The 24,615-nt window shown below is 39.9% G+C and overlaps 1 protein-coding gene across 5 annotated transcripts; it reads left to right on the forward strand.

The window, feature by feature from the left end:
* Positions 1–1,569: 1,569 nt before the first annotated feature.
* Positions 1,570–18,205, forward strand: alms1 (ALMS1 centrosome and basal body associated protein). Of its 5 annotated transcripts, none has more exons than XM_053620987.1 (18): positions 1,570–1,762; positions 5,426–5,609; positions 5,746–5,860; positions 5,944–7,981; positions 8,072–8,231; positions 8,648–9,643; positions 9,750–9,868; positions 10,130–11,018; positions 11,119–11,238; positions 12,294–12,419; positions 12,541–13,469; positions 13,704–13,821; positions 15,732–15,953; positions 16,044–16,291; positions 16,960–17,119; positions 17,222–17,291; positions 17,649–17,748; positions 17,851–18,205. In XM_053620987.1, the coding sequence occupies exons 1-18, from the start codon at positions 1,760–1,762 to the stop codon at positions 17,893–17,895; spliced, it is 6,642 nt and encodes a 2,213-aa protein (XP_053476962.1). In that variant the 5' UTR covers positions 1,570–1,759; the 3' UTR covers positions 17,896–18,205. The 5 variants fall into 5 exon arrangements, with proteins under 5 accessions (XP_053476962.1, XP_053476960.1, XP_053476963.1 ...); XM_053620985.1 differs by lacking the exon at positions 1,570–1,762 and adding an exon at positions 1,870–1,958; XM_053620988.1 differs by lacking the exons at positions 1,570–1,762; positions 17,649–17,748; positions 17,851–18,205 and adding exons at positions 1,870–1,958; positions 17,385–17,635.
* Positions 18,206–24,615: the final 6,410 nt, after the last annotated feature.

A 24,615-nucleotide genomic window follows, 5' to 3' on the forward strand; every position in this document is an offset into this window, starting at 1 on the left:
TGACAAAGTCAAAGGGTTTATTAAATCGTATACAATTAAACCCTTTAAAATGATAAAATAGTATCCTCTTTCAGCTTGTTACACTTTTAGCTGGAACAAACAGGTCAATACAAATGACTAGGATGTTATATTTTATGTAATCAAAGTATGATCCAATCATATATAATCAGCGTATAAGATATAAAACAGTAATATAATAACTAAGACAATCTGACGTGACCCTACTTTCACTGAACACACATTCCTCACTCATAAATTGTATCTTTTTTCTTCCAGGCTCGCTCTGTCATTTCTCAGCGAGAGCTCACCTTCTGTTCCTGTCAAGGAACATTATTGAGTCTGTTCTCTGTATCTTTTAAGCTGGGGTGGATTTAGTGATTTGGGGGCCCTAGGCAAAATATAGGAATGGGGCCCTCATTTCAGTGTTTTAACATCAATATTTAAGTTTTCCGCATACATTATTCAACATTAATAGCAATAATCAGGGGTGGACTGGGACCAAAAAGTGGCCCTGGACTTTCTGGCTCTGCGCGGACCACCACACCCGGCCCACAACAAGCCCCATCGTAACACACCAGCTCATTGATGGTTAGACCAATTTTTAACACCACTGACTAGAATAAAAATATACCAGAAACATAAATGCTTTTTAAACATATTTATTTGAAGTAGCAATGAACAGATATCAAGTCATATTTGTAAAATTGGCAAACAGAAACATAAGAACAGTGTGACAAAGAATATAAAACTATCAAGACAGCATGTTAGCTAGTCAGGGGCATCATCTGGGTACAGTGTAGGAGAGCTGCACCACTCAGCTGTCCAACTCCTCAATCAGGACTGAAACTGAAATCAGGACTGAAACTTTATATTTTAGTACTAATATGAATCCACATTCCCACAATCCACATTTAATTTAATAATTTTACCCCCCCCCCCCCGCCTTAACAGGCCATTACTACTACTACTACAATAATAAATATAATAATGTATTTTATTTTCTAATATTAATATTATGAAATTAATCTTGATATTAGGCCTATATTAATAAATAAATATATTAATAAATACGACAACTAACCAAGAGCAAACAATAAGTTGCTGTATAGTACAGTAGGAAGCAGCTTATTAAAATATTCTTATTTTTTCTAAATTGTGGTCATATTTAAACATATTTATTTGAAGAAGCACTGAACATGAATCAACATCTGATTGGTATACCTTCATCATGTGACATTAAACTCCCCTACCTACTCACCTACTGGGAGCAGGTCAGCAGAGCTTTAGTAGGGAATGAGAAGGAGGAGAATAGGGGTGTATACATATATGAGAGTGTGTGTGTAGATGAGGAAATTTATATTTGAAAGAGCATGCTATGACAATACGTACTAATTAGTATGTGTGCATTATGATTACAATCCCGGACATACTACATCCGCCATGTTAGCACTGTCATGTGACCTTCGACGTCATCATAAACACAAAAATTTTAATCAAGTTAACAATTTATTAATGTTTTGTAAACAAGTCCTTTTTAACCAATGTTTAATACTTAAAACGAACCGACGCTGTCACCCGCGTTTTTTTCTGAGCTCGTCCGCACCAGTCCCGTTGCATCATGGGATTGTTTGATTCGCATAGTGTGCATCGGTTGCATACATCAAATTCTCAGCAGAAACAGTACATCATCCGGGTATTTCTCACCAACCGAGAATTCGGACATACTACTCCTCTGGCGTACTGCTTTTTCACCTACTAAATGGTATGTAAGTATGCGGTTTCGGACGCAGAATATGTTTTCAAAATGGTTCAGAGGCGTATGTGCGCGCGTGCGCCCGCCTTCCTTTCATGTGCGCAGGCGCGAAAAATGTCAGTTATTCGCATAGAAACAACTCACAGCTCCTCAAACAACAATGGAGACGTTAGGAGAAGGTGGAGATGCAGCAAATGTTAACAGAGTGAGTTTGTTTGCGTGCCATCGCCTTAATTAAAAAAGCGATTTTTAAAAAAAATTAATACCTTCAAGTAGTTGTCGTTTATAAATCGTTTCCCGCCAGTTGTATAACTAGTCAAAAATGTTAGTAAAACTGGTTTAGTCACAGTAGCAACAAGTGCATAGCTAAGCTCAGCCGGCTTCACCTAGGTTTATTTGGTAAAAAAAAACAACAGAAAGCTCTGTAGGCTAACTCTTTAACCAGCACAATTTCGTGGCTTGTGGAATAGTATCCATTGTTTAGAAAACAAAGATGAACCAATGAAGAACAGCATTGATGTGGAAACAGTTGAGATTTTGTGCTGTGTGCTTTGTCTATTCATGTCACATCTGACCGATCTGAAGATAAAGTACAGGACAATATTTACTGCGTATCATTTTGTGTGATTTTCCTATCATGTTTTCACAACTGGAATAAAGTTGGTTTGACGTTCGATATTCGCGGACATGCGGAAATTAAGGGACCGTCTGTAAAGTTACATACATTGTTAAACACGTTTCTAACTTCAATAGCATTTGAAGGGATGACTTACTGATGCACACATTTTAGATTTCTGATATTTATTAATATTTATTAAAGTAAGCTATTACATCATATGTAAATTAGATATGAATTTCACTACAGAATGGGCCCATACACAAAATATGCCATTATTTAAAGCTTAATAGCATTTGAAGGGAATGATGTACAGTCATGATCCCAACTGTAAAGTGTTCATCTAGGTGTCAGCTATAATGCACACCTATATATATATATACATACACACACACGTATCTTTTTTTTTTTTTTGAAGAAAACTATTCAATCCAGTACGGGTCATTTTGACCCCCTTTGTGCATTCGTGAAGGTTTTTTTGCTTCATGCATTGTAGGGTTAAATATCATAACTCTAAAAGGTGTGCGTCATACCTGACACTTAGTTGAACACTTTACAGTTGGCTTCATGACTGTACATCATTCCCTTTAAATTATGGTATATTTTGTGTATGACCCCATTCTTTAGTGAAAAATGATTTAATAGCTTACTTTGTTAAATATCAAAAATCTAAAAGGTGTGCATTATAGCTGACACCTAGATGAACACTTTACAGTTAGATGTGTGACTGTATGTCATTCCCTTCAAATGCTATTGAGCTTTAAATAATGGCATATTTTGTGTATGGGCCCATTCGGTAGTGAAATTCATATCTAATTTACATATGATTTAATAGCTCATTTTAATAAATATCAAGAATCTAAAAGGTGTGCATCATACCTGACACCTAGATGAACACTTTACAGTTGGTTATATGACTGTAAGTCATTCCCTTCAAATGCTATTGAAGTTAGAAACGTGTTTAACAATGTCGTATGTAACTTTAGAGATGGTCCCTTAATTTCCGCATATCCGCGAATATCGAACGTACAACGTCAAGCCAACTTTATGCCAGTGTTTTAACACATCGTGTGCATATGTAGTCCTGTATTTGCTTTCATCCTATTGTAGACAGGTGTGCATTCAGCTTTAGGGTTAGTACAGCGCCACCGTTTGGCAGGTGTGTGTGTGTGTGTGTGTGTGTGTGTGTGTGTGTGTGTGTGTGTGTTCTCACTGTTTGTTTATTACTGAGCCTGGAGCTCTGTGTGCCATCAGACTGTACTGCAGGGATCTGTAGTACAGAATTTTCAGGGCATCAGCATGTTTCTTCACAGTACCACTAACAGCATCTACATACATATACATTGTATGGCCAAAAGTTTGTGGACACCTGGCAAACACACCAGTATGTGTTTTTTGAACATCCCTTTCTAAACTTAGTCCCTCTTTACTGTTATTATAACCTCCAGTCCTCTGGGAAGGAATATTATAGATATTGGAGCGTGGTGGTGGGGATTTGTGCTCATTTAGTCCACTAAGAACATTACTTATGTTTGGTGAGGAGGTCTGGGGTGCAATCACTTATTCAGTTCTTCATCCCAAAAAGTGTTCAGGGTTGAGGTCAGGAGTCTGTGCAGGAATCTCAAGTTTTTTCACTCCAACTTTAGCAAATCAGGTCTTCATGGAGCTCGTTTTGTGCACATGAGTATTTCCATACTGGAGAACATGTTTGGGCCTCTTATTTCCAGTGAAGGGAAATTGTAATGCTATAGCACACATCCTATAGAATTGTGTGCATCCTATGTTGTGGCTACAGTTTGGGGAAGAACCAAACTGTCAAACCACATATGGGTTTGATGGTCAAGTGTCCAGGCGCATGGTGGTTTAGTATTTAGCACGTTCACCTCAAACCTCCATGGTTGGGGGTTCGATTCCTGCTGCATGTGTGTGGAATTTGTATGGTTCAGTTTCCTCCAGGTTCTCCGGTTTTTCCCCCCGTCCAAAGACATGCATGGCAGGCTGATTGTGCCAAAGTATCCGTAGTATATTAATGGGTGTGTGACTGTGTATGTGATTGTGCCCCGCAATGGATTGGCACCCTGTCCAGGGTGTACCCCACCTTTGCACGATGCTCCCTGGGATAGGCTCCAGGTTCCCCGTGACCCAGTAAGGATAAGCGGTATAGAAAATGGATGGATGGATGGGCGGGCAATGGTCCACAAACCTTTGGCCATATAGTGTTAAATTTTTAACTGGAATTCTGGTCTAAGAGTCTAAGATGAATTTAACCACTAACTGCCCTGTGCCACTCACTGTATTAATTCATATTAACATTGACTAAATTTAAAAAAAAAAAAAACCTCCTGTTAGGTTCACATTCACTCACCACAAACAAAAGCATTTGTACTTCATCACTGACATCAAACTGGTAATATATAATATAAACTTATTTTTTTTGATGATATTAACTCATTAACATTAACTGGATATGAAACACACTACTCTACAAATATATTTTTCTGTGCAATATATGCTTTTTTGTCAACTCTTCATTTAAATCTTTCAACAGTGTACTGGTCCTTTAATTCAACGCGAATAGCGGGGCAAAAAAATAAAATTAGAGTCAACGCTGAAACTCCCACTTCACTGCTGCGCATCTGGTGTAAAATTTTAGCAGTGCAAAGATTACAAACTGCATTTATGTCCTCATTCCACACAAGAGACATCTTCTTTACATACAGCACGAAATCGCCGTTTTCCCGCCCTCTTTTGATTAACAGGATATAACCTGACCTGATCATCTGATGTTTCTAAACTATTGGCCAATAGCCGATAACGTGAGATATAGAATTTATCGTCCGATACCGATTATTGGCCGATATTTCTGTGCATCTCTAATAATAATAATAATAATAATAAAAATAATAATAATAATAATAATTAATGTGATGTAAAAAATCCATACAACTTGTATATCAGTTAATTGGTACTGATAATAACCAGTGCCTTCCTGCAGAATTTGTAAAATAGCGTTTGAAATATAATTGTTAACTGTTTTAAGATCTTTTTTTTTGTAGGAGGTGGAGTCATGGCACCAACTCCCTGTTGAAGAGGATCCTAGTCAGTTTATGGGACAAACATCAGGCTTGCTGAATGCTGATGGTCTACAAGGGCTCACACTTAACTCTGAAGGACAAATGGCCATCATAGGAGACTTACGCATGCTGCCAGCAGCTGACAGATTTGAATCTTTACAGCTAGGTAAACAGAACACAAGTATAATCATTTCCACCACAAGTAATGAGAAATAATTACATAAAATCACACGTGATTCTGCTTTATACAGTTTTATACATCATGTACACCTGCTGAAATTATTTTCTTTTCACCTGAGCAGAACTGCAGGATAGCTGTTTATCTCCTGCACTGACTCTAATTCCTCAGGGGAAGGCCTTCCTACATTCGGAGTCTACTCTCCTTCATCAGACAGATTTAGAGTTTGTCCCCCTGAGGTATGGTGTTCAAAAAATTAACGAAGATAAATGTATACTTTTAGTTCTGCAGGCGTGCTAAACATTTTGTGTTGTGTGTTAAGGGGGTCTCCTGATATGTCCATTGCTTCTGAGAGGTGCCCCCAGATGTCACGCTTAGACGTGGATGGAGAATCCAACCTCCCAAACAGATCCCATGAACAGGCATCACTATCACAGCATCATTTGGGGGTGATGTCTGCAATTTTAGAGGATGCTAGTAGTTGCTGCTCACTATCACAGCACAGCCTGTCACCTAGTAGCAATTACCAGGCAACACAGCTTCATGATGAGGAACACAGTAGTGGCCTGGAGAACAATGATGAACAGCAAGCGGGAGAGAAAAAATTTGATGCTGATTTGGACAGAAGAGGGACTGCATGTGGTTTAAGCAGCGGCGTTCCTGTTCGCTCCTTTCAGAAGGTTCTGGAAACAGATCTTGGTATAGGCAGTAGCGGTGTAGTTTTCTCTTCCTCTGAGACTGTTCTCAGTCAGACAGATGCTGTCCTAAGCTCAATAAACACCCCCGAGAACCAGATTAAACACTCTGGTTTTGCCAAGAAGCAGGATCCTGCATGTACCGCTACAAAGGAACCTCAGTTCAGACCATCTGAGAGTAGAGAGCAGCCACAAGGTGGCTCTTCTTCCTTGTTATCGGAAAGAAGGACTATGGGGGGAGGTGGTGTGTCACTTTCCTCTCGTTTATCTGCTATCTCAAATATTACAGTTCGCTCCACGAGCAAGCAAACAGATGGCACCACTGACTGTCCCTTCAAGCAGCTTCAGCTCCACAGTGATTCCTCATTATCTGCACCAGGAGGTAGAAATCAAACTGAGGTCAAAAACGCTCCCGTTGGACAGAATATCACTCCGGCCAGTGAAGGTGGTGTATATATGGCAGGGCTACAGAAAGTACTCTGGAGCTCAGGCAGCCATCAAGCAGCAGATGGTTCCTTTTTGACCTCTCAGCCTGTGTTTCAGTCCACACCTGCAGTGCTCCTTGGTAGAGGAACACTAGTCCCAGCCAAACTCTCTCCTGTATATTCCCATCAAGGGACCCTGGCCGCATCAACCCAAAACAGCAGCCCTAAACCAGACGACATACCAGTATTAACCCTGAGTACTAGAAGCCATCAAAGCATTGCTGGAGTTACCCTTGCCACTTTTTTGGATCCAGGTGAAGCTCATACAGAGTCACACCTTCAACTTGAGACAACTCCTAGCCAAGTAGCCCCTACCCCAAGATTAGATGTGCCTGTGGTTGCCTCCGAGGACACACCCCTTGAGCAACCTACCTTAGCCCCACTCCTGCCCACATCTAACCAACAGCTCAATGATCAGGAGCCTAGGCTGTCTGCCGGAAGAGTGCATTCTCTACCCAGCTTCAATTATGTGCAGAAAGTTGATGCTTGGAAGGCCAATCAGAGTTCCAACAGGTCATTTTATGACAATTTGTCTCTGCAAGGGTTAGATGGTGTACCTTCTACAAGGAAACAACAGGACTTTGAGATGTCTGAGGCCACAAAACAACAAAGTCAACAACAACCTATCAAGACGTCTTTAGTATTAAGTGCCAATAACAGCACACCACCCACTAAGACAGGCAGTGGTGTGGGTGTGGAAGAGACCAGAGGAGCTGTAGGATCCACCTCACCATCACCATTTACTCACTCCCATTCCCACTCGTCTCTCGGAACAGTCATCACCCCCATCCAGCAAGATGAACTGCAACAAAATCAAAATCAGCTTCCACTTGTGTGCGCTGATGCCATCTCTCCAGACTTCAAGTCCACTGCAGCTGAATCATCACAGTCCTCAAGTGGAACAAATGACCAGAGGTCAGCTGATGACTCAGGGCCCAGTCCTTTAAAGAACCCTGCTGTGCTTATTGAGGATCAGTACAGTGGCGTGAACTTAAATACCAACGTGAGCAACACCGTTTCCAGTTTTCCAGGTGGTTACCATGTTGACCAGAGTTTTCAGGCGTCATTAGGTGCCTCCTCTGTTGTAAGTCTTGAAGTGGACAATTATGCACCTTATTGGACGTCCATACCTGGATCCCCCCCATGTCCCCCTGAGTTTAACATCGAAGACAGAATTCCTGTAAGTAAAAACAAACTTTGATCCACAGAGCTCTCATTAATAGATATTAATACTTTTATTAGTGTATTTAACAAACGGTTAACTCTGCAGCTCTACCTTCACAATTTGGGGATTGATCAGTCACCTTCAACAATCTTAAATCCCTTTACACACCGTGGACCCATCAGAGAGCCTGAATTTTCACCTACTGATTTGTGTACCATTAAAGGCTCAGTAGGAACACCCACCAAGAGCATACAACCATCTGATGGTAAACTTTTTTATTTTTATTTTATATATGTATATATATGTATATATATATATATATATATATGTGTATATATATATATATATATATATATATATATATATATATATATATATATATATATATATATATATATAAAGGCAATTTTCTATATGTACATTTCTTATTAGCATAATGTAATAAAGTTTTGGCTAGTTTAGACCATGTGTCTTAGTTACCTGCTATGATTATTATTACCATGATATATTACTTCATTAAAATTCTATCGGGGGGGGGGGGATAAAACATAAGAAACCTAAATGGCTGTTTGTACTAAATTATTTAAAGTGTTCACCATCTGGCAAACTCTTGAAGCATTTCTGTCTCCTCAGGGTTGTTTCTATAATTGTTTTTGACCTGTGTGTTGTTATTATATACAGGGGACAGTCTTCAGAAGCAGACCTTCTCAAGTTCCAGTGTGCTCTCTGCAGATTCCAGTGCTTCTTTAACACAGTTATTCATTCAAAAGTCCATTCAGCAGCCAGCTAGACAAGCTAGTTCAGGCAGTATAAGAATGGCACACTTCCAGACAGACCCTTCACCTGAGCTCCATACTTTGTCACACAGTGCTCCTCAAGGAGCTGACACTTCTCATCGAGAGGGCAGTTACGGCCTGCCAGCTCAGGTGAACCTGGAGTCTGCACCTGCTCCTGGGACCTGGGAGGGTGTTAAAGAAGGGGACTCCTCTCTGGTGGGTTCTGGAACCCTGCAGGAGATCAGGCGTTTGCTTGGTCATGCAGAAAGTCTTGTTTCTGGTCATTTCTCTATGGCCTCCTCCCCTGGCTCTCACTGTTACTCTGAGAACAGTGCGTCCTTTTTGGCACTCAGGCAGAACAAACAAGCATATCATGATGACTCCTTTTTGTCAGTTGATGGAAAGATTTCTTTGGTACTAGCTCGCTCTTCCTCAGACTCTGCCTTGAAGGATAGTTCCTCATCCTCATCTGGGCTTCTAGAGCTGTCCACAAAGTCTGATCACATGAGCAAAGGGTCTTCTGCACCCTCTCAGGGCAGGGAGGAAAATCCAAAGTCGCGTGACTTTCGTGTGGCTCCAAGGAGAGCAGAGCCTGAGGGATGCAGTGCAGCAGACCCAGACAGGGTAGGCCCTGTGAGCTTGTCGATCACACAGGGAAACTCTTCCTCAACATCAGATGGCCAGCCGCAAAGCCAGGACCATACAGAGAATGCTGGCATCAGTTCATCTGAGATAAGTCCCGCCCACAGTCAAAGAGAGGCAGAAATGGATGTTTTAAGTGATGCCAGCAGTGAGCATTCGCTGGCTTCTAGGGTTGCTAAGCTTCTGCAGAGCGAGTCGTCTGTCTCTGTGGTTACGAGCCGGTCAAGTACTGCTGATCCCGACGAGAGCCGAGCTAGAGGTAAACATCAAATTACTTTCGATTATTAGGAAGGGTCCATTCAAAGTTTCAATATAATATTGCAAAAAAATATAATTTTTTTTGTCTTGAATTGTCACATAACCAGAGTGGATCATGATGAAGGTGTCTGGTGGCAAGTGTGAAGCCTTAGAACTTAATGCCGAGGACAGAAGGAGAATCGAGGAGATAAAAAGAGAGCTGCTGCTACGCACTAAACACACCAAGGTAAGACAACCCCCTGGAAGGAGAGAAACTAATATCTCTTTTTTTAGTAAAGTCATGTCAAATGGGGTGTTTGTTTTTGTGATGCTGGCAGACTACTCAGTTTAAAACAGTGTGTCTGATTGTGTGCATCAGGCAGAGTAATGCATTTTGTACAGGAGAACATAAAACTGCCACGTTTTAGCATCCTTCTGTCTCTGCTAACCTTTACCTACACATCACTCTTGTTCTGATGGCCTGATCTCTATCTCCCTCATGTCTCAGTTGAGCTCAGATTCAGAAAGCAGTTCCCAGTCTAGTGTTGGCACTGTCCCCCAGCCTGCTGTAGGCTTTACAGCAGTGCGCAGTGCAGAAGACCGTCTCTCTGAGCAGCTGCAGAGAGTCAGTCGGATTCCACTCGAGTCCAGTGTTGCACTGCACACACCACTGGAGGATGAAGTAAGTCAGATTGCCATCAAGGAGGAGCGTAACCCTCAGCACACACCCTCCCCTCAGTCAGCTGGTCAGTGCCTGTGTGCAGACAATGCCATTGCGCTACGAAGCAACTTGAACACAACCCTAAGGTCATCTGAGGAATGGAAATTACAGGCTCAAGTGACAAATAGAGCAACAAAGAATGAAGGGGAGAAGGGGACAGTGGGAAAGGAAAAAGAGCTTCGAGGTGAAAATGAACACCCAGAAAATGAGCAAAATGATCCATTACCAATCCCAGAGGCAACTCACACTGTCATCAGAGGAAAACGAGAGTTCCCTCCAGGCTTGGAGTCGGGTTCAGCCCTTGGTCATAAACCTCACTTGTCCAACAGCTACCTCACACCTTCAGTGAAATTACAGCAAAACACCGCCCAGAGACCTCACACTCCTGCCAGCGATTCCTGCAGTTACCCAGAGCTGCGGACTACATCACACACACATCATTCAGACAGTCCGAACACCTCGAGAGAAGTCCGCCTCCCAGTCTACAGAACCAGTGAAGAACAGCGAGTCTCCGTATCCAATGAGACCAGCTTAAGTAAAAACAGAAATGCAGACCAGGCTCAGAACACAGGAACGGCTAGTGGATATGCACAGATGACCTCCAGATTCACACAAGCCTTTACTCCTCCCCAAAGACTGGCTGGTCCAAGTAGACCTTTATTAGTTAATACAGCTGGTAAGTGGAAAGATTTTGAAATATGGTTTTTATTGTTCCTTTTAGTATGTGACACATTATTACAGTATAACTCAACTCATCTTTTGTGTGCTTCCTGCAGCTATTCCAACTTTATTGCCGTATAAACCTCACGGCAGCTCCGAGCTCTTCTATATGTCACAGACTGTCCCTGAGCTCTCCCCTAATCACTCTGATACCACAGTGGAGAGCTCCCATCCAGGTACAGAAAAGAACCACAGCTGCATGACACACAAGTACATAATTCTATAGAGCTAAACTGTTTAGACACGTGGGTGAGAATTAAAGGCCAGTATACGGGCAGTTTTTAAAGTACTTTCATTATGTTTAAAACTGTGCTGAAAGTCAAAAATTATTGTGTTCGTGATTTTATAGACCATTTACAGGATTTATTAGGCTATTTGAATACCTGTGTAGCAACCTACATATACTATACTACATTATTAAATGGTGCACCTGGCCAGTGAGTGTTTTCTGGCCCGAACCTATCATTTAATATAATTTATCACCTTTTAAAAAAAGGGTAAAATATGAATAATGAATATCTACATATAGGCAATACATGCTTGCTCCTATACTCAATGCTGCGTAGGGTGCAAGGCAACTATGTTATACGATTAGGTAGAGCACATGACATGCAGGTGATTTTAATGTATTGTAATAGTTTTTTTCCAGTGAATGTTAGTGCCTATTCTAAATGCATTATTATTTTAAACAATTGTAAGGTGTGATATAGAGCAGTGTGTGACTGGATAAGAGTGTCCAAGAGATAGGGTTAAGTTTAGGTGAGGGAGTGTTTGTGATTAAGTCTGGGAGATGTTGAGATGTTCATGCTCTGGGACTTGGAAAGATGCTTAATAATTCAACATGACATAACATAACAATGTAATACACTGTTAACAAACAACTAATTTGGTACCAATTTAACACTACAGTACTAAAGCCATTGCATCACAGTAGCATTTACTACTATGGGGAGGAAGTACCACAATATATTGTTTGTACCATCTTGTCTTTTGTTCTCATTCTGCCTCAAGCGCTCATTTGTTACACGGTCTAAAGCACCTCCCACCTTGCACGGCTGCATTATTCATAGTGTCCTTTGTCTGAGAGAAAGTCGAACCCCGTAATGCTGAGCTTCATCACATGCAGAAGTGAAGCTTTTTGTGGGCCGGCTCTAACTAATTCAACTAACTGTACAAATTTATCACAGACTCTTTTTGTTTAAACTCCTACTCTTCCTTATATAATCTATAGGATCTGATGATGCTGTGCCTCCTAAATTTATGCCTGAGGTTTTGGGATCCAGAGAGCTTGTGGACAGCAAGGTTACACCAAAACATAAGGAGGGCATTTACAGCAAGAGGGCCAAAATGAAAAGAGGTGGGTTGTGACATACATAGGAGGTAATTTAAGATGTTGTGTACCAGCATTAACACAGGAATGAAAGGATTCTTTTATTTATTTATTTATTTATTTATTTATTTTTCATATTCTTTGACAGAATCCACTTTGTCTCGAAAAAACTTTCATGACCAAAGAGGCAAAACTGGTCCTCGCTATCAGCTTACTGGTTTGACTAAGTCTGTTGTCCCTGAGAATGAGCAGGTGGCTGAGCAAATTGAGGAGGGGGAAGCATTTATCCCACTGCACATGGTGGTTGACAACAGCACAACTGAACTACATCCTATCCACAGTGTACAAAAGCATAACTTGGGAAGAGAAACTCTGCCTTTATTTACTAAGGCCATTAGGGAGAAGGAGCAGGACATGAAGGCTCAAGACCTTGGTAGAGAGATTGGCAGCTCACTGGACCAATTGTGGTGTCGTTTCAATGAGCGATGCAGCCTTCAGGAAACTCGAACGCCTAACGACATAGAAATGTCACTGCTGGAGAGACTGGAACGCCTGTCCCGCCTCCTGCACAGCTCCTCCCCACCACACACACATAAACCGGCACACAGTAGAGAGGAGAAAGGTAAGAGTAGGAAGAGAGAACACGAGCCAAGGAGAACGCAGGGAAAAGACACAACCAAAAAGGGAAAAGAGAAAGAGAGAAGTGAAGTGAGGGGTGTTCCAAAAACAGCATGGGAAAAGGAGTCCTTAAGTACCGAGCAGACATTAGCGCAGCAGAAGCAGAAAGAAAAAGATTATCGCTGTCCTGCAGAAAGAGACAAGTCTGCCAGCATTTCTGTGGAGACGAGCAGCAGCCAGTCTACCATTGACACACAGCGGTTGATCAGAGCTTTCGGACCACATAGAGTTAGCAGTGGGAGAGAAGGAGCAGCCAGAAGTCAGACACTAATGCCCAGTGATGGCCTTCTGAAACTTTATAACACCATTAAGAAGCAGAAAAGAGGACATGGCAAAGGTAGCTCTGAAAACCACCTTGTTTCTGTCGCCACGGAGATAAGCAACACAGATGAGTCCATGGTAAGATTTTAATACTAAGAATGTTAGTTTAAAAAGTATTCTTGAATGATGTAGCCTTCTTTATATTTCCTTTATGGCTTGTTTTTGTTTAGGGTACTGGTTGTTATTGTGTCAGAATAGAGAGCCGTGAAAAATGTAATGTGATAAAGACAAATTGCGCTGCCTGAATGTGTTTGATTCAGACATCAGTAACCATTTTAATCCGATTGTGTATGTGCTTTGCATTTCCCTTAGGATTCAGAAACATTATCATCCTCAAGCACTTATACACTATCCTCCCAAAGAGGCACTGGATGCGCCACTAGTTTTAAGAGGGCAAAGGTCAAACTAGTCAGCAGAAGCATACAAGCAGGTAGGTCCTCCTAACAATTGCCTGGTTTCACCAAATGTAAATCATGAAAATGGAATAAGTGTAGGTGTAATTTATGCAGGGAATGCTGGCTGTCATCTCCAAGGACATGGGCTTTGTATATTTGTAGATATAACAATATTTGTCATAGCTCATGTCAGAAACTTGTCAACACTTTCTACAACGTCACTAAGAAAGTGTTTGGTCATTCCTGTGCAGTAATGTCATGTAGAAATGGAATATTTTTACTGTATTTGTAAGTTTTACACTTTGGGAGGTCGCACGAATGACTAGAAACAAGGTGTCCGCGGGTCCTTAAGTCTTAAGGCCTTAAATTCCTTAATATAAAAATAAGACCTTTAATTAGCATTAAAATGTCTTAAATTCACATTTCAAAGCGACCGGGGGAAAAATGCACCCGAACCGGCACCGTAAAGTAGATTTAGATTTTATTTTCACTCGTTCTGTTTGAAATGGTAAACCCGTGTGACTGTGTTGCACTCAGAGTGTGGGCAGAGGATTACAGCATTTCACCTGATTGGTAACAAGAAATGAAGTTGCCAACTAAAAGGAGGACTTCCTGCGGTTTTCCGCCGAAATAAAAGCCACAAGGTCTAACACATAAAATTGAATTTAGTTAGAAATATACTACTATTGTTATATTACTATTTGTACCCAAAATAAAAATGTATAAGTGTTATAATAATATTATATTATAATATTATAATACAGTACAATAGTAATATTACAAAATTACAATTTTTTAAAATATAATTTATGTTTATATATTTATATTTAAATTTTCTGTAGATTTATAACACTACTTGTTACATTACCCTGGCATTAAATTACAAAAACACTAGTAAACACTGCTGCGAGGGGGTTTCTAATACAGCTGCTGAGGGAGTGATGGTCAGTTTGACATCTTTTTCTGTTCTGATTGCTGTAATCCATCTCTCTCTCTTTTTTTTCCTCTCTTGGAAAGTCATGGGAAGGAAATACTGGATTTTTTTTCTTTCGTTGTTGGAGCAAGTGGTAATGCAAAAAGGATATTTACTATGGTCTCCCATATACCTTTATAGAAGTTTACCCTGCTATAGTTTACTTGGATGTATGTGCATGTATATGCATGAACACAATCCATTATAGCTGATGTATAGTGTAGCATGATTGAAGTGATATGCAGGTCTTAATTTTTTTTTTGGAAATGTCTTGAATATGGTATTAAAAAGTATTCAATTTGATGTGCTGATACCTGCAGATACCCTGAGAAAGGGGTTGAGTTTAAACTGTTAACAATTCAAGGAAGCATCAGTTCAACAAATGAATATAGATAAATGGATAAAATAAGATATGTGGAAGATATATGCACCCTCTAGTTTTCTAGTAACTTTTCTACATAAAGCTTAGCTTGGCGAAGTTTAGTGCAACAGTGCTATTAAAAGGAAACGGTTTAGCACTTCACAGTTAAAAACCAAAATACATGTATTAGTCCTAGAATCCTTCAGTTGACAGAGCAAGGTTTTTAATTTGCTTTACTGATTATGTGATGATTGTTATATTGCAGGTCCAATAATGTATGGTTGTTAACATAAGTTTGGGGAGGTTGTTTGCTTATTCCATCATTTAAGCTATACTTAAATACTTGGAGTGTTGCAGAAACTGTTTACACTGCAAATACACAAATGACGTCTGTGTCCTGTTTGGCGGTTCTGTTGTAAATTGTCCTGTAAGCTACAGTGTTGGTTACAGTGTACAGTTTTCATTTTTACTTTTCCTGTCCTTGTCCATGCCCCCACCAGTTTTCAAAGCAAATTTGTTACCCATGCAAAGGTTAACACTGACTATATTTGGCTAAGAGAATCCATTGAGCTTGTTTAAGAAATTATAGAAATGTCCACCTTATTCGTCAGGGGATTTGGAGATTGTGGTAAACGGCACCCGCCGAGACACACGGGATGTCGGCACTACCTTCCCTTCTCCAGGTAGTGCCAGAGTCAGCAGGGCGTCTTCAGCAGCCCGCAGTGAGGTAAAGTCCAGTACGTCCGCCCTCACGACTTCCAGTGCTGCTCTTGTTCAATCCCAACCAGTGCTCAGGAGACAGGTCCTCAACAAACAAACCTGCTACCCAAATGGTAAGTTTGTGAAGCAGGAGATGGCAAGTTAAGCTGTTTACTCTCACATGGGCCCTCACTGTTTTTGTTTTTTTCCTTCTCTTCTGTAAGGTTTGTCATGGTTTGTTTCTGCTGATGAACTGAAGTGGGATGCACGGAAGGAGAATAAGCCCCAAACAGATGCAGGGCAGTCTGAAGGCCAAGCCTGGTTCGAGCCCTACACCAGGACGCAGCCATGGAGAGAGCCGTTTAGAGAACGACACATTCAAGTGGAAAGAGAGAAGCCCTCTGAGCAAAAAACGCATTTGGAGAATGATTGTGGTAGCAAACCCTCTGCCCTGGTCCGTCTCTCACTGCAGGTGTGTTGGTATATAAGTGGACTTAGCTACAGTGAAGATATTTTGTAGTCTGCTTTATGTCTCATATTCGTTAGACATTACATTTTATTTAAATTGTACCTATTATGGTTTTTCAAATATTACCGTTCATGTAGTGTGTTATAGAGCTGTTTGTGAATGTAAAAATGTCTACAAAGTTTCAAAAATCAAAGCGCACAACAAACTGAATTATTGACTCCCAAAAGAAGGAACTGATTCTGAACAGTTGAAACGAGACGTTAGTAATTCCAGACTTACTTCCTGTACTAACCTACGTAGGTTTGTAACAAAAACCCCCAGATCTGGTCTTCATCCGCTGCTCGCTAACAGAGGGAGCTGAAACTCATTATGGTAGTTGCGTTTCCAACAGACTGGGACATCTGACCAATCAGAGCAGAGTATGCTCTCTGAAAGGACCATTGAATGAGTCGTTTGTGTCACTGGGGGAACAAAAAGGCAATGCTGCAGTTTAAGTTATGAGCACATTAAAGTTTTTTTTTATCTTGGATGCATGTAAATGTATTGTATGAAACCTCTAAACCAACATTAGGCACATTTAAAAACCCTAATAGGTGCACTTTAATGTAATTTCCTTTTGTTTTCTTGCCGTGTCCTTAAAAGTACTCTTTGTGTGAATGCTTATGTTGCAGGAGGCGCTAGAGTTACATCGACCAGAGTTTGTTTCCCGTTCCCGGGAGAGGATGAAAAGACTGTGCCTGCTGGTTGAGGAGAGAAAGATACAAGCCGTTTTCAACAAAGAAAGAGAGGAGCTTTTCAATCGTCGTTCAGCCGAGCAACAGTCAAAAGCAGGTTGGTGTCATTTGCTTGTCCAAGCAGCAAAACCTTAAACAACACTCTATTAGGCTGATTGTCTTATACATATTTTAACCTAATTACTCACCTTTCTGCCAGCTCCAGCTCCTCCATCTCTTCCATCTAAGCGAGTTATTCCCAGAAGTGAGAGGATCCAGAGATCCAAGCGGTAAGCTCTTAGTAATATGCACAAACTTGGTTTAAAACACTGTCTGAGTTAGTTATTGATGCAGTGTTTCTGTGCTGTTCTCCACACTGTCAGTGGAGTACACACTCAGAGAATAGGCAGGACAGAAAGATTCAGCAGGTAGGATTGTGTGTGGGACTGAGTGAGCCCCATAGAGAAATGATGATCATGTTTTGGGGGAAAAGAATTTTTTTTTTTTTTTTTGTGGTTAGCCAGGTCCACTCAATTGTGGAATAAAATGGAGGATGTCAAACATATACAATATTATTACATTTTAAAACAAGAACCATTTTCAGAAAATCTGAAAACATGATCTCATCTTTGTATGTAACCCATTAGGATCTATGCTCAGCTACCAGAGGTTCAGAAGAGGAAGGAGGAAGAAAGGAGGAAAGCGGAATACCACACTTACCGCCTTAATGCTCAGCTATTTAATAAGGTGTTTACTCGTTAATGTTTTAAACTTGTTTTTTTCTTTTAAGCACGCCCAATGCAGTTCAGGCATGTTTCTGTTAAAGCTAAAGTGAATCATCTCTTACAGAAAATCACCAACCACGTGCTGGGAAGAAGAACGCCTTGGCAGTAGTTTAAAGAAATATCGACCCAAACCGTTATACTGCAGAGGTGATTTCAAGCTGATTCTGTTCTTTCTGTGTGTTGATTTGAGTGTAGAAGACAGGTGGTGGTTGTGTCGAGTGTGTCATCAAATCAATAGAGCAGCTCTTTCCAGATGTGATGTAGTAACCAAATTATTTATCTTGATATTTAATTTCTCTTAATATTTTAATAATGTTTTATAAATATTTTTATATTAACTATGAATGGTGTCCAGTACCATAATTTAAAAAAAATGTTTTTATCATTGTTTTCTTTCAAATAAAGAAGACTTTTTCATATATGGTCTATGATTTTTTCTATGTAGACTGTCCTTTGACTTAAAGATGTATTTGTTCCAAATAGTGTGATGTTTGTTGTATATAGTATCCATATAAACTGTATCCATGAATGTATCTTCAGCAAGGGGGGTAGGAAGTGAGCTCCCAGAGAAACCTGCGTCACTGAGATCATTTCTGTTTAGCGATAAAGTGATGTGTAGAGGTGTGTGAAATTTGCTTGCTCCTCTTCATCCGGCCCAACATTCTGCTTGCCAGTGAGATTGGATTATGATGTTGATTTGATGTTGAGATTTTGGGTGCATGGAAGTGTCTTAAAAGAATGGCCAACACCTCCACTCTGATGATTGGCCCCACAGCCTGAAAACACCTCATTCATTGACTGGTTGTTGCACACAACGTTTATTTGAAAAGTATGAAATATGGCGTATTCTGTAACTAGCTCGCTGTTTAGGAGACTGCAGGAACGAGGCCTTCCAGGGAGTGTAGGTAGGCTACAATCATAGTACAGTGCAAAAACTTTCTAGATAAGACTATATGGCCACAATGTTGAAAGCACACAATTGTATAAGATGTCTTTGTACTGTTTGCTTTAAGATTTCCCTTCAGTGGAACTAAGTGGCCCAAACATGTTCCTGTGCACAAAGCGTGGTCTATTAAAACATGGTTTGCTAAGGTTGGAGTGTAAAAACTCGACTGGCCTGCACCCCACTGAACACTTCTGGAATGAACTGGAACACCGACTCTTCTCGCCAGACCTCACTATGGCTCTCGTGGTTGAATTGGCAGAAATTCCCATGGCTGCATTCCAAAATCTAGTGCAAAACCTTCCCAGAAGTGTGGAGGTTAGTATAGAAGCAACAGGGGGACCAAATTTTGAATGGAATGCTCAACAAGCAGATATGATGGTCAGGTGTCCACATACTTTTGGCCATATAGTGTATCTCATTTATTCCACCTCAGTGCAAACAGGTTTTCTTTTGAAAAGTTATGGATGGAACTCCTTCGTAATCCACTAGCTTCTAGTTGGCTTTTCCTCGTTAGCCTTGCTAGTCCTATTGACTTGCTGTAACTCCAAGCGTTTTTTTTCAGAAGTGGATTATCAGATGGATTCCAAAAGCCACAAATTATGTTGTATTTGGCTTTGTCACCTTCAAAGGCACATGACCCATGGGTCAATTTGCAGTTTCATGGTTCAATTTATAATTCAGTTAAGTGCTCCTGTTTTACCTCAATCTTGGAAAAAGAAAGGTTTTAATGAATGATTATAATTGTTGATTAAAAAGCGAACTATTTCAAATACAGAATAGCCCAGGAACAGTGACGGCCAGTTTAAAATAGTTTATAATAAGCACAGAATAATTCTGTCCAAAACAAATCAAGTTGCATCATTGCAGCATGTCCAATAGTAAATCACCATTACTAGTGGGTAATATTATGAGTGAGTATTTTTAAATGCATGCTCTAATATCATCAGTAATTAGTTCTTAAAATGCTAACTGAAAGTAATACTTTGTCTTAGGAAACCAAATAAGTCTTCAGCCCATACTGCTTTCCCCAAATGGTTTCTATGGTGGTGGAACTACTGTATTTAAAAATGCATGTACTGTACCATATTCAAGTAATATCACTCAAGCAAAAATGTGCTTTTTGTGAATATCGGCACAGCTGTGATTCGGCTGTAGGTACAAATGCTGCACAAGATCACAGCTATGCTGATATTCAGAATACCTGCACTCTTCCTCATGTGATATTGCTTAAATATGATACATACCGTAGCTTTTTCATATTCATGAAAGAGATATCATTTGCCATGTCGGCTGATGATGTCGCTAACACTATTGTAGTAACGTTTCAGTGGGACTGTTGCTAGAATTGCCATTGTAAGTGGCGAATACAGACGAGCAGAATGAAACGTCCCAGTGCGGTTATATCTGATATAAGCGTTCTTTGAATGCCGCTCATCCAATCAAATTAGTGGACCGTAACTAACTGGGTATAAATGATCCATATAGAGTATTAATAGGTAGGAATTCTTTATAAATGGTGTTAGCAATCTGTCATCATCTCATTTCTCAAGAGGTTTGAAGGGATTTTGGTTTCTGAAGAGTCCTTTTTTAAAATCTTATTAAAATACATCATTATCCAAAGTGTCCTATCATAACAGTGTACTGTAGAATACAGTAGATCCATCTTGCCAATTCTGCTTATACAGTTTGAAAAGATTTATCGTACAAGACACTAAAACTATACACTATATATACTATATATAATTAATAGCATTGTCACTTGTCATATATAGTATAGTTTGTATATTATGTAAGCCATAGAAAATCACTAATTGGATGTGACAGGTATAGGTCAAAGGTCATAATCATTATAATTAAATATAATGACAGGTCAAAGGGTCATCATAATCATTTATAATTACGTTAAATCCGGTTCCGATGTATTTCAGACACACGCACACACAAGTTGTTTCCTTTCCCATAGATTGTGATACGCTCATGAGTTAGGCCTAGGTCAAAAAGGTCAATGATAATTATTGCTGCATGTTCATAGCTATAGCTTTCACACGCGTATAACCCCCGCCCCTCCCTGCTTAGGTTGTTAGTTGTTTTTCCTGAGTTAGGCCTAGGTCAAAAAAGGTCAATGATAATTATTGATGCATGTTCATTCCTATAGCTTTTCCTATAGCTCCGAAGCAGTTACACAGACACACACACACACACACAGCCACACACACACGCACACACACACCCACACACACACACCCACACACACACACACGCACACACACACAGACACACACACACACACCACACGCACACACATACACACATACATAAGGCTGATGAAAAATAAGTAAATGATTAATAATGAATTTCCATACACATCCAACCAAAAATATCACACACACACACACACACACACACATACATAAGGCTGATGAAAAGTAAATGTTTAATAATGAATTTCTGTACACATCCTACCAAAAATATGACGCACACACACACACCCACACACACACGCACACATACATAACCTGTCCAATCAGAACAAAATAAAATAAAATTGATCCATCTGGTAGGTGACGTTATAAGCACCATAAGTTTATAGAAGAAGAAGGCCTCACCCACCCTCTAGGTTTAAAAATACTCTGTACTTCGAAGATCGTGTGTAAGCTTACAACATGTCTGCTGCTTGTCCTGATGCACCGAAAAAAACTCACTCTTTTTTGGGAAGATTACAAAAAAATTTAGAGCATGAATAGATTCAATATTGGGTAATGTCAAACGGATGTACAGCCAGATTTTTTTTCAGTGCAGAAAAAGGAACCGTTGTGCTTTTCAAGTTCTCGGTCCCGGGTCACATCCACTGGAGCTGCGCTACTGAGAGCGTAACTTTTAACGAGTGTGACTGGAAAAAGTTCAGAAAATGGTGCAAGGATTTTGACTACATTATTAGAATGGACTTCTTTTCCCCGGATGCGTACAGGCATAAATGGAGCAGTACATCTCTGCAATGCAAATACCGCATCAGAGCAACAAATTTCTGCAAGAACCAGGTTTCGCTGCACTGTGTTTCGGTATTAACCGGTGACGACACACCCGATCACAAAGAGATCTGCTAAGTGAGGTATGAACGAACCAGCTGGCACGAACTACAACGCTATTTCCAACAAATCGACGAATTATTCCAAAAAATTGGAAGAGACAAAGAAACAGTGGAAATAAAAGTAAGGCTAGAAGATCTCTTCTGAGATCATCAATATACTACTCCTGAGCAGAAACTCCACCTTCCCAAGACTCCCAAGAACCAGGTTTCGCTGCACTGTGTTTCGGTATTAACCGGTGACGACACACCCGATCACAAAGAGATTATAATTATTGCTTCGTTAGTTGGAAAAATCAGCAAAGAGTCGAATAGTTCGAAGGGATCGAAAGAATTTCCAGACTCTATCCTTCAAAACTTCCAGACACCATGGATTTCTCAGCAGGTAACAAGATGTATTTTAAACAACTGAAATAGTTAATTATAAATTGAAATACAATGTTTATGTAATAACCCATTTGATATTGATATTGATATAAATTTAAAACTATTCTTTCTGAATACAACAATCATCATCCTTATCTGGTCATTATGTAAATGGGTACGATACTATATCTAAATTTAATGTTCAATACACTTATATTACAGCGCAAGACCGAACTAAGCTCGTCTGATTCTAGTGTATAGGATAACGTATCAAACGAATGCGAGTCTACTAGGTAATAAAATTTTGTGTCTTAGATCTGTGTAGCAAGCTAGAAAGGGAACTGTTAAGGTACTAAAAGTATGTTTTATTTGCTTTACTGTTTGTAGATAACAGTGTCGTCATAATTTCTGACGATGAAACTTCCGAGACATGTGATCGAAGCCTTTTGAATCTGAGCTCTACACGTAAGTCATAACATAAAATCATGAATGTTTCATGCTGTAAAGTCTTTCATACATAATTATAACTTTTTGTTTGTGTCATATTCAGAAGATGAGGGCGTCGTGACTATCAGTGCTTACGGCGGAGATATTTCAGGTGAGATGACGTATATTTTACCTTCTATTTACCCAGCTAAAAATAAAAACAAAAATAAAAACTCTTTCACTTGTTCTGTGGCTTATAGATACGAGTGATGTCGAAAATTTTGATGCAGTAGAAGATCGAGAGGAAATCAACTCGGAAGCCGACATTCAACCTGATCTCGAATTGCAGGAGATCTGTACAGGGTGGTGTGAATTCTTCCATGCAAAGACTGCATACTGGAATGCAAAGACTGGAAAACTTTGGGCAGCTTGATATTACATTTGAATCTGGTCAAGGTACGGATTTTGTCCCTTTACTGTACAACACACTTGAAAATTTGAATAGTTGTCTCACAGTGAACATAAAGTTGATCAGAATATTGTATGATAGATATGGCGCAGAAACGACCGAAATGCAGTTCGGATACAGTGACTAAAAAAATGAGAACTGAAAATAATCCATCACCGCATGATTTCTGTTGTGATGGAAACCAGAGTTCTTCAAATGGTCTGTTACATCGTGATCCGTACACAACCCTGAACCCATATTTAACTGAAGCGATCAACCTGCTGAATGAAAGTTTAATTCCGTCACACCAGGTTGTTAGTGAGAGACCTAATCAGAGTCCAAATTACAACGTAACAAACACACCGGTGACGCCATACGATATATTTTCTGAATTAAATCAATGTTTGTTAGAGTTACATAATAATCTAAATGAACACGGTCATTCAGTACAATTAAACCCTGATCTAATCGATGCAGTCAATCAGTTGAATGAAAATTTAAGATCGTCAGAACAGAGCAATACTCAAAATGAAAACCCCAGCCGAAATTCCAGTCAAACTGTATCAAGCATGCCGGTGGCATCGCACGACATATTTTTCGAATTAAATCAATGTCTTTTAGACTTACAAAATAACCTAAATGAACAAAGACAATCTATGCAGATAAATCCATGTTTAATAGAAGCGGTGAATCAACTCAATGAAAATATGTCATTATCTCCCGAACAGAATACCGTCTCAACTCCGGAAAACGCTCAGGAACCTAGACCGTCATCTTCTCGTGATATGATATACGAACTTAATCAAAGTCTCATGAGGATAAATGACAGTCTGGTTAACTTAATCGAAAACCCTGTCAATATAACACAAAATTCGGAATACGATATTGAGTGCAACCATCCTTTGGAAAACATGCAATCGCCCGATATCCAAAATTCTCAAACGGAAAACATGCAATCGCCCGATATCCAAATTTCACAAACGGAAAACATGCAATCGCCCGATATCCAAATTTCACAAACGGAAAACATGCAATCGCCCGATATCCAAATTTCACAAACGGAAAACATGCAATCGCCCGATATCCAAAATTCACAAACGGAAAACATACAATCGCCCGATATCCAAAATTCTCAAATGGAAAACATGCAATCGCCCGGTATCCGAGTTGAGCAAGATGGGGGTGGGTTAGATCCTAATATTAGGATAATTAATCGTGAAAGGTTCAACAACACTGAGATTAGGCGAAGAGTGAATTTTTCTTCAATTGCTAATGTTGACAGCTTTGCAGATTTTTATAATTATGTTTTAGAGATTTTAAACAGTGTGATTGAAATTGCTAATAGTTTAATTTCTGCTGAGGATGCCGTCACCATTGAAATCAGAGGTGATACGGTCAATGTGTCATCACGCGTTCAATTAGACAACGGTGTCATCGATTTACATTCTTTTCTGACCATGCTCGAAAATGTAATTCAGAGTAAACGCGAAATTTTTACGGATGATACCCTTGAAATAGTTGTCCAGATTGTCCGTCCACCTCGGGGTGGTGGAATTAG

This window comes from Ictalurus furcatus, chromosome 3, assembly GCF_023375685.1.
Source record: "Ictalurus furcatus strain D&B chromosome 3, Billie_1.0, whole genome shotgun sequence".
NCBI lineage: Eukaryota > Metazoa > Chordata > Actinopteri > Siluriformes > Ictaluridae > Ictalurus > Ictalurus furcatus.